Here is a 16,850-nt window from a genome sequence, read left to right as displayed (position 1 = left end):
AAAAAAATCTAATCTCAAGCTGCCCATGGCCGACTTATTACATCCAAGGTGTGTAAGAATTTACATTGATGTGTTCTGAGTGTGTGTTTGTATGTTTTAGCATGGGTGCATAGAGGAGTCTATGACGAGTTTGAGCATCAAATCTGTGGGTTACAACATGTTCCTGTGGGTGCACATGCATACCTGATCTTGAGCTCAGAGCGTGTGGCCAGGTTAGTGGACAGCTGCTGTATGAGGGACAGCAGCACTGGCTGGATCAGGGGGCAGGGATGCTGGCCAAACACCTGCTGGGAGTCAATGGTCTCGCACACATACAGAACCAGGTTCAGGTCAGAGGCTGACAGGGCCTACAGGGGAGGGGGTTAGAGGAGATGAGATCGATCAGACACCACAGGTACATTTTAAATTATGCCCTTGGACATCCCCATGCAGTGGAAGGGAGAGGCTGTGAGACTGATGGGATGGGTAGGTGCTTGGGCGGTATCCTGATAATCATAGTCCTTTTCTTATGCCAGGATTTACGGTATTACCGACACAAGGGGCGCAAAAAAAATGCAAGAAAAGCCCACTGTGCCTCTACCAGAATACTAACAAAATTAGAACAGCGAAATCACAGATGCTTTTAGCTAAATGCTAACGAGTGAAAACAAACATAACTAATTGCAAAGACAGGCAAATCCAGCTCATAAAGTTATACAGCCTAGCTAGTAGCTACCCAAATGATATTTTCGTTGAGTGTGAACATTTACAAGTGAAAGAGAACAAAATAAATTTAGCAAATGAACAAAGTTGTGATTCATACTTTTCTGAAGGAAGAGCAGCATGTGTACACAGAGCAGAGGGGAGTAGAGGAGAGAACAGAGGAGGAAAAAAACACTAGTAGGAAGCACAGGGGGTAAAATGGCAGCTGTACAGATTACAGAGTTCTTTGACTTCTCAAACACGTCAGAAAGACATAAGATATCTGGTGGCAAACATTTAGTAGTGAATTTCATAGATGTGTTACTTCACCTCACAACAGAGACTCACTGATAGATATAAAACTCTATGGACTCACCTGCTCCCGCTTTCTCCCATTGTGCCATTTACAAACAAACACGTGACTGGCTCAACTGTTCTGGGGAACTACAGTAAGCTTGACAGGTGAAATGAAGAACTTAATCTTCTTTATCTCCTAACGTATTGCACAAGTTGACTGCAGGTATCAACTTAAAAAGTAGCTACAAATATTAAGTTTCATGAAAAACATTTGAAATAGTTGACGGTAATGAAAAACCCTCCAGTGTTTTTTTCCAAATGCCCGGTATACATGTTACAGTATACCGCCCAAGCCCATGGCGGTGCATCAGGGAGCAGGACTCTCACCTGTTGGAAGGCCTGGTTGAGCTGTCCCTGCTGCAGCAGCTGCAATATGTTGGCCTGCTGGGCCTGGTAGTCGAGGAGTGGGGTAGGGACGGGCGTGCCTGCAGCAGAGCGCATGGCCTGCATGATGCTGGAGGTCACAGCTGCCTGCTGCTCCTTCATGGCCATGCTCACCTCACCCTTCACTATGCGCTGCACCTGGGTCAGGATCGATTCCTGCAGGCTGGATGTAGGACAGACAAATAGGCACAGTAATATAAACAAGGAATACTATCAAAATATTTACAGTGCATTCAGAAACTATTCAGACCCCTTGGCTTATTCCACAATTTGTTAAGTTACAGCCTTATTCTAAATTTATGAAACACATTTTCCCACACTTATCCACACACACACACACACACACACAATACCCCATAATGACAAAGCAATAACAGGTTTAGACATTTTTGAAAATGTATTAAAAATAAAAAACCTCCACATAAGTATTGAGACAATCTGCTATGAGACTCAAAATTGAGCTCAGGTGCATCCTGTTTCCATTGATCATCCTTGAGATGTTTCTACAACGTCTTGAGTCCACCTGTGGTCAATTCAATTGTTTGGATATGATTTGGAAAAGGCACACACCCGTCTATATAAAGGTCCCACAGTTGACAGTGCATGTCAGAGCAAAAACCAAACCATGAGGTCAAAGGAATTGTCCGTAGAGCTCAGAGACAGGATTGTGTTGAGGCACAGCTCTGGTGAAGGGTAGCAAAACATTTCTGCAGCATTGAAGGTCCCCAAGAACACAGTGGCCTCAATCATTCTTAAAATGGAAGAAGTTTGGAACCACCAAGACTCCTCTTAGAGTAGCCGGCAGGCCAAGCTGAGCAATCGGGGGAACAGGGCCTTGGTCAGGGAGGTGACCAAGAAGCCGATGGTCACTCTGACAGAGCTCCAGAGTTCCTCTGTGGAGATGGGAGAACCTTCCAGAAGGACAACCATCTCTGCAGCACTCCACAAATCAGGCCTTTATGGTAGCGTGGCCAGACAGAAGCCACTCCTCAGTAAAAGGCACATGACAGCCTGCTTGGAATTGGCCAAAAGGCAGCTAAAGGATTCTCAAACCATGAAAAACAAGATTCTCTGGTTTGATGAAACCAAGAATGAATTCTTTGGCCTGAATGCCAAGCATCACGTCTGAAGGAAACATGGCCCCATCCCTACTGTGGCAACATCATGCTGTGTGGATGTTCTTCAGCGGCAGGGGCTGGGGAACTAGTCAGGATCGAAGTAAAAATGAATGGAGCAAAGTACAGAGAGATCCTTGAAGAAAACCTGCTCCAGAGCGCTCAGGACCTCAGACTGTGGCGAAGGTTTACCTTTCAACAAGACAACGACCCTAAGCACATAACCAAGACAACTCAGGAGTGGCTTCGGGACTAGTCTCTGAATGTCCTTGAGTGGTCAAGCCTTAGCCCGGACTTGAACCCGATCGCACATCTCTGAAGAGACCGGCAAATTGCTCTCAATCCAACCTTACAGAGCTTGAGAGGATCTTTAGAGAAGAATGAATGTCCAAATACAGGTGTGCCAAGCTTGTAGTGTCATACCCGTGAAGACGCAAGGCTGTAATTGCTGCCAAAGGTGCTTCAACAAAGTACTGAGTAAAGGGTCTGAATAGTTATGTAAAATGCAAAATTGCCTTTATTTTTAATAAATTAGCAAACATTTCAAAACCCTGTTTTTGATTTGTCATTATGGGGTATTGATGGGGGGGAAACTATTTTAATACATTTTAGAATAAGGTTGTAACCTAACAAAACAAACATTGAAAACGTGTCATTTCCCAAACACTTTATAACAATCAAAACACTTAAAGTTATTCATTCCCTCATCCTAAAAAACAAAATCTATAAATGCAAGCGCTATTTCATTAATTGCTTTGCAAATTTATGGTTCAATCGAAATTAAGCCCAGAATTAAGGTGTTTGTTTTTCTACTCAACCAATCCATTACACAGCCACTCAACATGGCAACCCAAACTACTTGCTAAGGCATCTATTAGGCATGTCTGATCAATCACAAAAAAAATTTAAAAGCCTGGTTGGACTTACTTTCCCACCGTCATGTTGAGCTGGTGCTGGACCTCCGAGCGGACACTTGCTGTGACAGTGGTGGCCAGCTGATCCGTAGAATTCTGGAACGTGTCAATCATCTGCTGCAGCTGGCCAATCATAGGGTCCTGGCCCTCCTGCTCATGCTGCTTCCTGCTCTTCACATGGGTCTCCAGTTGCTGGATATCTACAGAGGAAAACAAATATCCTCAGTATGACACAGTAAGATCTGTGAGGCATATTCAGATGTGCTGTTAGCACAATATAAAAAAAAACAGCTGAAAAAAAATACAGCAAATGTTTATCAATACATACATCTATGTTAAGAGCAGTGGGCTTTGTATGACAAATGCAACAAGTTAAAAACTAGGCTAAGTCCATGACCTTGCTCTTGGGTGAAACTGCATAAAGTGAAGAAAAAGCCTGAAACTGAGTAAATAATTAGTAATAGGATTGTCATACACTCATGGGTTCCCTGCTTGAAGCTGTCATTGATCTGCTGGAACATAGACTGGCAGCCCCTCTCAAACACAGGCAGCACAATGCTCTGGAACGCATCCTTGTAGGCAGCCTGGATAGGCCCCTGCATTGCCTCAGCAGCTGCCCGGCCGATTGCATCTGTGGTGTTCTGCACAGAAAGGGATGCAAAGGCATTTGTGTGTGTGCATTTTGACTGAAGACTGAATAAGTGAGCTATGAGACTACTTTACATCCTTTGATCCAATGACCAACCTAGGCTCTAGAGCAGGGCATGCTAAACTCTTTGGGTCCAAGACCCCATTTTGATATCAGAAATCTTCTGCGATCCCATAGTTAAAAAGAGATGTAATCAACAGCCAATGTTAACTTTTTAATTTGGGGCTATATTAAAAATCACTCTGACAGTTTTTAAAATTCAATCTGAAGGAAGTATAGTTTGAAGGGTTGGAACCTAAATTATTTACTAATCGTTTCGTTCTGAACAGAACATTGCCTTTTTTTTCTCCCTTTTTCGATCCACTGACTAGCAAAATAAAGCTTTGAACTTGTTCAATCCAAAAGTATCAGTTTATATCATTCCTTTTAAAACAAACATCAAATATTTTTATTTTCTTTACATTTAGCTCAACATTAAACATACTTCACCAATCTGCACAGCTAAAGCAGCTTACTGTGGAGCAGGTAAGCATCTTACAAATATACAGGAAAGTCAATAAGAACAAATTGTATTTTGCCGTAAGAGCATGGTTTAATCATAATGCAAGACAAACACACGGTGCTGTAGCGCGAGAGAAGCAACTGTATTATAGCAACCTTAACTTTGATTGAATAAGTCAAACCAACTCTTCTCTAATTTAACATCTGATCCTAATTTCTGAATTACATTTGTAACGTGGTCAGTAGGCTACAGTAACCTCTGCTTCAGTGGGGGGCAGGTAGCCTAAACACACACCAGCAAAAATGTTCATAGGCGCACCCCTCTGAACGTTATTAAATAATGGTTCTGTTCCGGAACAGTATAGATCACTTTCGATCTTTTCGGTTCTGTTCCCTGAACCGGTTCCAACCATTGGTTTGAAGTTACTTAAATGCATCAGAAAGGTATTGGGAAGTTTAGGAAAACGTCAAGGAAGATCAGGCAATAACTGCGTATGATCTTTTGTGTAGAAATAAACATCATTGCCTTCAATGATGTTCTTTCCTCTCCCCAGTTATTGGATGCAGATCTTGTGCCTGGTCCTGTCCACTCTATTCTAACGACACCCGCAAGGGCATGTGAGCATTGTAGAGGGAAAGAAAAGGCATGTGTGTGTCTTAGCTTTAAGCAAATGGGGTCATAATAGCTTATAGCCCCCATTGTTCAAAATGTAGAGATACATTTTGTAGGAAGAAAACCCCTGTCACAAATGCTATAAGCAAATATTGAAGGTAAGTCAACATAACGTGGTTCTATGAACTAAGCAGCGCATTTTTTAAATCCCCCCTGAATTTGTTGCCACCAACCTTTGACTTGACGACTTTGCTAACGTTCTCCTTCAGTGCTGCCTCCACAGTCGTCAGCTTAGCAGCGATGGTGTTATTCATCTGGGCAGTAACAGGCTCCAGACTCTTGATAATAGCTGTTAAGTAGCAAGGCCAAACATTTACTTCTCAGTGATTATACAGTTAACTTCATTTGATAAAAACTGTTGAATAAGTTAGGAAGTGTACTGACTGGGAGGAACAGTTTTCTTCATCTCCTCTCGGAGAGTCTTGTCCAGACGGTTACACAGGGTGTTGTTGAGAGTTTGAGCCAGCTGCTGGGAGAGATGTTCCTGGAGTTGCTGGTTACGGTTCTGTCCCTCTGCTAGGATTCTCTCCATTCTCCTCTCTGAGAAACACCGCCGGGTCAAGGATCAAACAGTGGGTTGATAAGGAAGTGCTTCTGCAACAAAACAATGTTCTTAAAGATGCAATATGCAGATATGGCTCTGGCATTTCCTGGTTGCTAAAACTAATAGTTGGCGTAATTTCAGTTTGTGTGACAAAATAAGCATATAAACAACTAAAATATTTTCCATAACCAAATATATTGTATTTTCAGCTGGGTGTACAAAACTGAAAGATGCAACATTTTTACTTGAGAACGAGAAGAATAGCTATAGCGCACATAGAAGCAATCTACTGCTTAGACTTGCTTTCAATGACAATGACAGACCAATAACTAATTTCTATGTGAAGTTACATATTGCAGCTTTAAATTAGGCACCTTTCTAGATGAAAAAGCATCTTTATTCATGTGAATTGAATTCCATTTAAACTACAATATCTGCATTCATAACACTTCCCTATACACTACATGGCCAAAAGTATGAGGACACCTGCTCGTCGAACATCTCATTCCGAAATCATGGTTATTAATATGGTGTTGGTCCCCCCTTTGCTGCTAGAACAGCCTCTTCTGGGAAGGATTTCCACTAGAGGTTGGACAATTGCTGCAGGGACTTCCATTCAGCCATGGCTGCTTCCATTCAGCCACAAGAGCATTAGTGAGGTTAGGCACTGATGTTGGGCAATTAGGCTTGGCTCGCAGTCGGCGTTCCAATTCATCCCAAAGGTGTTTGATGGGGTTGAGGTCAGGGCTCTGTGCAGTCCAGTCAAATTTTTCCACACTGATCGACAAGCCATTTCTGTATGAACCTTTGTGCACAGGGGCATTGTCATTCTGAAACAGGAAAAGGCCATCCCCAAACTGTTACAACAAAGTTGGAAGCACAGAACCATCTAGAAAGTCATTGTATGCTGTAGCGTTAAGATTCCCCTTCACTGGAGCTAAGGAGCTTAGCCCGAACCATGAAAAACAGCCCCAGACCATTATTCCTCTTCCACTACAGTTAGCACTATACATTTGGGCAGGTAGCGTTCCCCCGGCATGCGCAAAATCCAGATTTGTCCATCGGTGAAGCATGACTCATCACTCCAGAGAAAGCGTTTCCACTGCTCCCGAGTCCAATGGCTGCGAAACCTATTTCATGAAGCTTCCGACAAACAGTTCTTGTGCTGACGTTGCTTCCAGAGGCAGTTTGGAACTTGGTAGTGAGTGTTGCAACCGGAGGACAGATGTATTTTACACGCTATGCACTTCAGCATCGGTGGTGCCGTTCTGTGAGCTTGTGTGGCCTACCACTTCACGGCTGAGCCGTTGTTGCTCCTAAAAGTTTCCACTTAACAATAACAGCACTTACAGTTGACAGGGGCAGCTCTAGCAGGGCAGAAATTTGATGAACTGACTTGTTGGAAAGGTTGCATCCTATGACAGCACCACGTTGAAAGTCACTGAGCTCTTCAGTAATGGCCACATTACTGCCAATGTTAATCTATGGAGACTGCATGGCTGTGTGCCGAATCTAATTTGAAAGAGTGTCCACATACTGATAGCCATGTAGTATAACTTGCAGTGATCATCTCATACAAAACTACATAATTTTCAATGGTACCACTACATAGGGAGGTCTAGGAGTTGGCACTGATTGTAATTTGTGACATGTCCCAGTTGTAAGGATACGTTCATGCTCCTGCTGGCTGACCATGACGTGCTCCACATGGGCTATGACAGAGCTCTGCACGGCGTCCATGTGGCCCGTCACTCTCTGCAGCAGCTCTAGCTGACTCTGACGGAGATCAGCTAGCTCCCTCTGCTGGTTACGCAGCAGCATCAGCAGCTCTTCCTGCACCTCAGGATTCATCTGCAACAGGTTAGATCAGATTACACCATGGTGTCTAGGCAAACCAGGTAGAATGTATCATCTAATTATCAGGGAACAAATGGTATTGCTGAAAATGTATGTATAATGGACACATCTTGGTGCCAGTATTATAATCACAACTTAAAGATAAAAAGTAAGTGAATCATATTCATTCAGCCATGATCGCTTACCTGATGTTGATGGTTATGATGCTCAGGCTGCCTGGACTGAGAGGCATGAGATGCATCCCTAAAAAGAGAGAAGGCAGAGGCCATTAGACATGGAAGTAAATATCAGAGAATAACATTCTGTGGTAACTGTCATGGTCATCACCCACCCGTCATCTTTTTTACTCTTCCTCTTGAGTTTAGGGGAGCCTCTGGGAGAGCTCTTCCACTCCTTCACTGGCAGTCTTTGAGACGACCTGGCTCCACAGTTCCCGGAGGACGACGCTAGACTGGCCACCTCGTCATCATGGTCACTGTGTGACAGGAAAACAAAGCAAGAGGAGTTTAAGTGCCCACAATAGGTGGTGATAATGGGTACACGACATGGGTACAAAAAAACCTGTGCAGGTTTAAGATGAACATTAAATCAGAATCAAGAATACATTTAAATGGAAACTTTAATCAAGCATTGACTTCCAAAACACAACAAATACTGCATCCCTCCAGGACCAGGGCTATTGACAACGAAAGGGAAGTTCTAGAGATGTAACTATCTTACCTTTGTTCTGCACTGGCGTCCTGACTGTCATTCTGGGTTAAGTGGTAGGTGCGTCTGTGGTATGGAGAGGACATGTGTCTGTCCTTCATTTCCTCCCTTGAGCTAAAAGCAAGAAATACAATTTAAAACTAAAAAGCCGATTTGTGTAGGTTCTTCAGGTTGCATGCATAGGTAAAGACACTGTGCCTATGTCCACGCGTGTGTGAGACTGTCTTACCAGTCTCCTAGGCCGTTGTCCCGCAGGCTGTTGCGCGTTTCCCGTGTGATGTCGGGAGCTGCAGGCCAGGGGTGGCTTGTGTTGTTGTCAGAGCAGGAGGCAGCGGCGGCTGCAGCAGCATTCTCCTGTGACAGGGCATTCTCCAGTAGTGAAGGAGTGTTACTGAGCCTCTGCTCCGCCTCCACTGCTCCAGCAACCAGCTCCAGGGTCAGGTGGCCGTGGTCAGAGTTGTTCCGGTTCCGTGGAGAGAGGTGGTGAAGGGCTGAAGCTGCAGAAGCCATGCTGTCTGTGTTGAGGGCTGGGAGAGGGTCTCGGGATTCAGCTCCAGACACAACCCCCAGGCTTCGCTGCAGTGTCTCAGAGGCGATCTCAGGGATGTCCTGGGACATGGCCGTGGAGGCAGATGAGATGACATCTGGAGAGCGGGCCAGGGTGGGAGAGGCATGCTGAATCAGCATAGGCTCAATGACCTGTGGGTCCAGCGAGAGGGGCGGGTTTGGAGAGGGAAGCACCTGTAGAGGGCAGAATGGGTAGGTGAGGGGGAACATGAGCATATGAGGAGTGGTCTTTTGTAGAGGTCGACTGATTATTGGAGGACCAAAAAAAGCCGATGCCAATTATTGGAGGACCAAAAAAAGCAGATACCGATTAAAAATCGGCCAATATTTTTAAATGTATTTGTAATAATGACCATTACAATAATATTGAATTAACACTTATTTTAACTTAATATAAATACATCAATCAAATCAATTTAGCCTCAAATAAATAACTATTGCCAGTGTAACAGTATAGCTTCCGTCCCTTTCCTCGGCTCGAACCAGGAACACAACGACCACCCTCGAAGCATCATTACCCATCGCTCCACAAAAGCCGCGGCCCTTGCAGAGCAAGGGGAACAACTACTCCCAGTCTCAGAGCGAGTGACATTTGAAACACTATTAGCACGAAAGTGCTGTTTGAATGACTGCTTACGAGCATGCTGCCGACCATCGCTCAGTCAGACTGCTCTATCAAATCATAGACTTAGTTATAACACACAGAAATACGAGCCTTTGGTCATTAATATGGTCAAATCCGGAAACTATCATTTCGAAAACCAAACGTTTATTCTTTCAGTGAAATACAGAACCATTCTGTATTTTATCTAACAGATGGCATCCAAGTCTAAATATTGCTGTTACTCATTGAACAACCTTCAATGTCATAATTATGTACAATTCATTACGGTCTTTGTTAGGAATAAATGGGCTTCACACAGTTCGCAACGAGCCAGGTAGCCCAAACTGCTGCATATACCGACTGCTTGCACGGAACGCAAGAGAAGTGACAATTTCCCTAGTTAGAAGAAATTCATGTTAGCAGGCAAAATAACTAAATATGCAGGTTTAAAAATATATACTTGTGTATTGATTTTAAAGAAAGGCATTGATGTTTATGGGTAGGTACACATTGGTGCAACGACAGTGCTTTTTTCACGAATGCGTTCGTTAAATCACTCGTTTGGCGAAGTAGGCTGTGATTCGATGAGAAATTAACAGGCACCACATCGATTATATACAACGCAGGACACGCCAGATAAACTAGTAATACCATCAACCATGTGTAGTTAACTAGTGATTATGTTAAGATTGATTGTTTTTTTATAAGATAAGTTTAATGCTAGCTAGCAACTTAACTTGGCTTCTTGCTGCCCTCGCGTAACAGGTAGTCAGCCTGCCACGCAGTCTCCTTGTGGAGTGCAATGTAAGGCAGGTGGTTAGAGCGTTGGACTAGTAACCAGAAGGCTGCAAAAACAAAGGTAAAAATCTGTCGTTCTGCCCCTGGACAAGGCAGTTAACCCATCGTTCCTAGGCTGTCATTGAAAATAAGAATGTGTTCTTATTAACTGACTTGTCTCGTTAAATAAAGGTGTAAAATTATTTGTTTTTTCAAATTAAATAAATAGGCTGCAATCGGTGTCCATAAATACCGATTGCTATGAAAACTTGGAATAGGCCCTAATTAAATCGGCCATTCCGATTAATCGGTCGACCTCTAGTCTCTTTTGGAAGAGGGTACATCTTTATGAGACAGCAGGGAAGACCAAAATAGAACAAGGAGTAAGGATGATGTCACATATGACGGAGGGACGAGAGGTCGTGTAAGTTGACAAACACATGTTACGTTGGCCCCTCAGCCAATTGCGGCACACAATTCTGCATTCTAACCGCGTGAAATGACTGCGCTGTAGGTGCTAGCGTCCATGCAAGTGTGTGGCCTACCGGCATGTTGTCCCCTAGGCCTGAGATGAGAAGGGAGCTGGCTCTGGGGCTGCTGGTGCTCGCACTGAGGGTCAGACTGCTACTGCTGCTGCTCTCCACAGACATCTTGGGGTTCTGGGTCAGCTCCTCTCCTCCCCTGCTGACATTGACATCACACGAGTCAGGGGATATCAAAGCACAATCTCTTTCCTTGTTCAGTCAATTATGAATTCCTTCCCTGTTATGCACCCTTTGAGTTGACCTACCTGGCACCACTGTCAGAGTTGCTGGTCATGGCTGTCACAATTTTCAGGTTGCTGGCACTGCTGCCTGGAGAGGCTGGGACCTGGGAGAGAAGGGCAGAAATCAAGTTCAAAGCGCAATCAAGATCCAGGAGTAATATCCCTCCCTTGGATATTCGCTAGCATTTTGATAGAGTAGTGAGAATTTGGAACTGGACATACTGAAGCACTGGGGGTCATGAAGGCGTCAGGGGTCATGAGCTTGGGCATAGCGGCGGCGCCAGTGGGGGACATGAAGTCAGCAGGAGCAGGAAGGGCGGGAATCTTCCGGAGATCATTTTGGGAGCCACATCCGGACTCCTTGTCAGAGCTCAAACCTTCCATGCTCATGTCTGTCAAGTGATCCGAAAAACCTAGAAAAGCACAAAGATTAATACATGAAAATATGGGATAATGTTTCTAAAATCTCTTAAACTGAGTAAAGAATAGTTTTGGTTTATGACGACCAACGGTTCTCTTAACTCACCAAAGCCATCGTTTGAGTGAGGCAGAAATAACGACGAGCCAGACCCAAGGTTTGGCTGGAACCAGATCTGCACATCTTGAAGAGACCTGTGGACAGAAGAATACATCTAAACACTAATACAGGTGTATGAAATGGGATACTAAAAACGGATTAAATGGTCACAATTTCAATGCAGACCTCTGCGTAAATATGATAATAGGACCTGAATGACAACTCACTTTGTGTGGACACAGTATAGCTTTATTTGGATCCCAGCTCTGGATTCCATTGGGCCCTGGATGCCCTCTAGAGATAACAGGAAGAAAAATACAAAAATTATACCCATGATAACACAGGGGTCAGACCAGCCCATCATTAGATTAGGTAGTAGTGGTAATCGGGATCCAAGAAGGTGACACCAACCTGCAGTCATACTCTCGCTCTCCTCATCTGGGGGGAGGACCTCTGTGTGGCGCAGGCGGCTGCGGCTGACGTCCTGAACACCAAAGCTGAGTACAGGGTGTGTGAGCAGGAACTCAGACACGGCTGTGAAGCTGGCATGGCCCTTCTCCTGGTCCTGCAACAACTCCATCACATACAACACCTAGAGGGACAAAACAAAACAGGGTTAATAACTCATCCTGATACACAAAAAGGATCACAGTTGGTAGATAGATCATAGTGATATAGCAGGACACAGATGTAATTCTGACCTTCCTCTGTACGTCGCTGAGGATGAGGCATTCTGCAGAGAGGTCCAGGCTGGCCTTTAGACTGGGCAGGACTGAGGAGTTGAACGGGTCTGGAGAGAACCTGAAGGACATGTACATAGGCTCCCGTTAAAACAGGTCCAGTAACGGAGGTATGAATGAGACAACTTGCAAAGCATGAAAGAGCAGTGAAAAACACAGGTAAAACAGTCAGACCTGATGGTCTGCAGGCAGGTCCATGACACTGTGCACCACATCTTCAGCTCCTGGTTCTGATCAGCTCCAGTAATCAGAAAGCGCCAGAATGGAACACTAGAAAGGAAAAAGAGGGGGTCTAACAAATCTCTCACCAGTCCTTAAGAGTAAATTACACTGATTGCATTGGGTAATGCTCTAAAGATCCATGCATCTATGTAATCCTGGGTAACCAAATGTCACTTTCGCTAAATACTCAACACCTGTTCAGCTAAAGACGTACAGCAGCAGAAGAGAACAGTAGGGACTTACTCTGGGTCCTGTTTCTTGTGGTTGTCACAGAACAGCAGGCAGGAGAGGGGGTTCCCATTGTGGGGCTGCCACTCATGCAGACATCTGTGAAAGAAGCCGGGGATAGGACTTCACAGAGGAAAGTAAAAGTAACCATAGAGATACAGACGGAAAGGAATTGCAAGAAACTGGAATTTTAATATAAATATTATTATAAAATAGAGTAATATTGAGTCAAGATCTACCTTGGCTGGTCCTGTCCTTCAATGTAGATTTGCCAGAACTTTACATAACCATCATGACTGGCTGTGGCCAAGACTGTGCCATCTGGAGACAGGGCACCTTCACTTATACGCTGGAGAAAAACACCACCCAAAACTAAATTTCCACACTAAAAACCAGTCTGTAAATAAGTGCTTTCCATACTGGAAACAGACAATGTGATTACTAAATGCCCTACCTCTGTATGTCCTTTTATGGTTATAACGCCGTCCTTCAGGTCAGTGGCATCTACTGGCCAGGTGCTATTGTTGCTGCGGAGGATCTCCAGATCCCACACCTCAGCCTGGGGAGAAAAGACAGGACAATCAGCAAAAGGAAGGCAGTGAATTAAAAAGATAGTACAAAGGGACGAGGAGGAAGAGTTTGTCTGAGACATGGGTAAATAAATAAGTCTAATTGTGTCCAATAGGGCATACATACCCTGTCTTCATGCAGCAGGGCCAGGGTCTGGCAAGCATCCTCAGGGTTCTCTTCATTGTCCTCTAGGATGAAAGGACACCAGATCAACCTCCTATTGGAGTTTAGAGGTGTGTCTTCAGGCCTCCGGATGTGGACAACCACTTGATCCCTGAGAAGCATGTGGGTTAAGGTGTGTAACACCGCAGCTGTACACCACAGGATGTCGGTGACACCTTAAATGGGGAGGACGTACTCGTGGTAATGGCTTAAGCGGAATGTTATCAAATGCATCCAACACATGGTTTTCATGCGTTTGATGCCATTCCGTTCGCTCCAGCCATTATGAGCCATACTCCCCTCCGCAGCCTCCACTGCTGTACACATATCACAAAGTACTTTTAAAAATGGTCAAAACCAGGTAAAATGTATAGTTACTTAATTTATTTTACTACACGAAGCAGTAAGTGACCAACTGAAGTGTAATTATTGGGCAGAATAAAGAGGATACTGGATCTTGCTGCTGTGGCAGGTGAGCTGCCAGATGACCAGGTTGCCGGCTTCATCAACACATCCCAGCAGGGTGGAGTCCAGATGGGCGAAGGCCAGGTCTGTGACTGCACCAGTGAAGCCCTTCAGCAGGGTGCGCTCGGCGGACCCCAGGCTCAACACACGGATCATGGCCTGGTTGTTTGCTCCTGTACACAAGTACAAAACCTGAGTTTGCGAGCCAACTTCTGTCACATTCTGAATCAATCTGGATCTTTTGGTTTTACATGAAAAGCTTAGGCAGAGTTAAATACCCAGTGCTTGACTTCGGCAGGAACTGACCGGAGCGGAGTACCGGCACCTCAAATTTGTTACGGCTTGACCTCAAGCATCTCTTATAGAATACTAGCTCAAAAGTATGTTGGCGCTGCTGCACCTAAATATAAAGTATGAGTGTGGGCATGTTGTTTGTAATTCTGTCATCACTATGGTGTTGATTAAGTGCTTTAAATGACATAGGGAAATCAATACAGACAAATGAATAGATCACAGGGGTCTTGGCAGTCACACTTGGGTTGGGCAATATTATGATAGAATCGTCTATATAAGATGATTGACAGCCATTGTCGATGGTGATGTGACAGACGATAGTTTGACTGGCGCCACCCAAGCAAAGCAAAATGACAAGTCAATCTTGCTCTCTCTGACACCATCTTGTCTACCCGTTTAAAAAAAAAGTATTCTATAATCCTCCTTCTCAGCACTCTCCATTCAATAGGCTATGAATGTGACTGAAGGATATGTTTTGTTTTATGCATGGCTTTCTCACAATGAAACAACGAACGTAACAGAATTCCATCTCAAAATGCTATTTGAATAGCCTAAAAATGTAAGGTAGCCAGAGGATTAATAATGAGAGAACGTAACGGCTGTTCCCTGATGGAAGGAAACGATACAACAAGTCGCACGCTCGTGAGTCGCACGCTCGTGAGTCGCACGCTCGTGACTAAGGTTGAAAGATCTACAATCACGCCTGATAAGGCAAATTAAATCTGCACTTCGCAAAATGGTGTTTTACCTCGTTTCCCCTCCTTCAGAGAACAGTAGTTATAGAACATATCAACTTTGGTACAACATACTATGGGGGAATATGATCACGCCCCAAGCCGACCCCAACTGATACTAAATGAAAACAGCCAATGGTAAACCACCAAGACCTGACCCTGCCAGATGCGGAAGTCTGGGTATTGCCCAGACTAGAGGTTGACCGATTAAAATCGGCATGGCCGATTCATTTGGGCCGATTTCAAGTTTTCATAACGATCTGTATATTTGGATGTCGATTACATTGCACTCCGAGGACACTGCGTGGCAAGATGACCATCTGTTACGCAAGTGCAGCAAGGTAAGTTGCTAGCTAGCATTAAACTTATCTTATGGGTGATAATTTAACTGCATTCGTGAAAAAAAGCACTGTCGTTGCACCAATGTACCTAACCATAAACATCAATACACAAGTATATATATATTTTTAAACCTGAATATTTAGTTAAGAAATTAATGTTAGCACACAATATTAACTAGGGAAATTGTGCCACTTCGCTTGCGTTCTGTGCAGCAAAGTCAAGGTTTTCGAAATTATCGTTTTTGGATTTTACCACATTAATGATCTACGGCTCGTATTTCTGTGTGTTTATTATATTATAATCAAGTCTATGATTTGATAGAGCAGTCTGACTGAGCGGCGGTAGGCAGCAGCAGGCTCGTAAGCATTCATTCAAACAGGACTTTCCTGCGTTTGCACTGTTTATGTTTATGACTTCAAGCCTATCAACTCCAGAGATTAGGCTGGCAATGCTAAAGTGCCTATAAGAACATCCAATAGTCAAAGATATATGAAATACAAATGGTAGAGCGAAATAGTCCTATAATTCCTATAATAACCTCAACCTAAAACTTCTTACCTGGGAATATTGAAGACTCATGTTAAAAGGAACCACCAACTTTCATATGTTCTCATGTTCTGAGCAAGGAACTTAAACATGAGCTTTTTCTAACACCGTTTTTGCATTATTTAAACCAAATTGAAATGTTTCATTATTTATTTGAGACTAAATGGATATTTATGTATTATATTAAATTAAAATAAAAAAAAGTGTTTATTGTTCATTCAGTATTACATAACATACATATATAAAATGGGCCGATTAATCGTATCTGCTTTTTTGGTCCAATAAAAACGGTAACGGCATTGAAAAATCATAATCGGTTGACCTCAAGCCCCAAGTGGCCTACACTGGCAGCAGTGACATCAAAGCAATAAAATCTTACTAAAAAGAGTGTGTTGACGCTTAACTCGCCGCGGCACAAATATCTCCTATAGTCAACCCTTTAAACAACTCCCAAGACGAGGCATATAGAGAAATTGCTTATAAGGAGGACATAGCCATGAATTTCTGAGCGGCGGCCGCATGTGGACGCAACGTCACCTTAGTGGCCTGGGGCCCAACAGGGGTTCCACCTGGATAAAAGATCAGCAGTCGTGATCACCTTTTGGGATACAAGTCTGCCCATAGGAGCCACCTGACAATAGCAGAGGGTCCCACCACTGAAGCCACTGGCTTAGGCTGCGAGGAGCATCCAGGTTAAGTGGCTAGAACTTAGCGTTGTAAGGGTAGCATCAACAATTGCCCTACGGGAACGACTTCCACCACAGATGGCGTCATCGTAAGTAAGGCATAGGCACTGGTGAAAATGCAGTGTGTGATCCAGATTAAATTTGACTAAGCAGGGCTGGAACCTGGACACCCCTCTGTGCTGATAGAAAAGCGTGATATAAGAGTGAGCTCAAGATGCAGAAAGTCAGACATCGTTTTCTGATTTCT

General features: G+C 44.0%; 1 protein-coding gene across 2 annotated transcripts in view; it reads right to left on the bottom strand.

Annotated features, from left to right (window-relative positions):
* LOC139399940 (enhancer of mRNA-decapping protein 4-like) overlaps positions 1–16,850 on the bottom strand; it is a 33,674-nt gene that overhangs the window by 6,866 nt on the left and 9,958 nt on the right. Inside the window, exons 5-28 of one of the 2 annotated variants that reach the window (XM_071145125.1) lie at positions 13,988–14,174; positions 13,501–13,648; positions 13,259–13,363; positions 13,044–13,153; positions 12,820–12,903; positions 12,529–12,624; positions 12,316–12,415; positions 12,026–12,206; positions 11,842–11,908; positions 11,624–11,709; positions 11,320–11,510; positions 11,122–11,201; positions 10,877–11,012; positions 8,613–9,124; positions 8,396–8,497; positions 8,007–8,150; positions 7,861–7,918; positions 7,489–7,669; positions 5,659–5,814; positions 5,448–5,563; positions 3,927–4,092; positions 3,465–3,651; positions 1,366–1,585; positions 184–347 (exon numbers count right to left, since the gene is read on the bottom strand). In XM_071145125.1, coding sequence (XP_071001226.1) covers positions 184–347; positions 1,366–1,585; positions 3,465–3,651; positions 3,927–4,092; positions 5,448–5,563; positions 5,659–5,814; positions 7,489–7,669; positions 7,861–7,918; positions 8,007–8,150; positions 8,396–8,497; positions 8,613–9,124; positions 10,877–11,012; positions 11,122–11,201; positions 11,320–11,510; positions 11,624–11,709; positions 11,842–11,908; positions 12,026–12,206; positions 12,316–12,415; positions 12,529–12,624; positions 12,820–12,903; positions 13,044–13,153; positions 13,259–13,363; positions 13,501–13,648; positions 13,988–14,174 — 3,577 coding nt within the window. Of the gene's footprint in view, positions 1–183; positions 348–1,365; positions 1,586–3,464; positions 3,652–3,926; positions 4,093–5,447; positions 5,564–5,658; positions 5,815–7,488; positions 7,670–7,860; positions 7,919–8,006; positions 8,151–8,395; positions 8,498–8,612; positions 9,125–10,876; positions 11,013–11,121; positions 11,202–11,319; positions 11,511–11,623; positions 11,710–11,841; positions 11,909–12,025; positions 12,207–12,315; positions 12,416–12,528; positions 12,625–12,819; positions 12,928–13,043; positions 13,154–13,258; positions 13,364–13,500; positions 13,649–13,987; positions 14,175–16,850 lie in introns of both variants that reach the window. The other variant, XM_071145108.1, reaches the window with a different exon arrangement.

Source organism: Oncorhynchus clarkii, chromosome 1 (genome assembly GCF_045791955.1).
Source record: "Oncorhynchus clarkii lewisi isolate Uvic-CL-2024 chromosome 1, UVic_Ocla_1.0, whole genome shotgun sequence".
Classification (NCBI taxonomy): Eukaryota; Metazoa; Chordata; class Actinopteri; order Salmoniformes; family Salmonidae; genus Oncorhynchus; species Oncorhynchus clarkii.
This window is presented reverse-complemented; position numbering and strand designations above follow the sequence as displayed.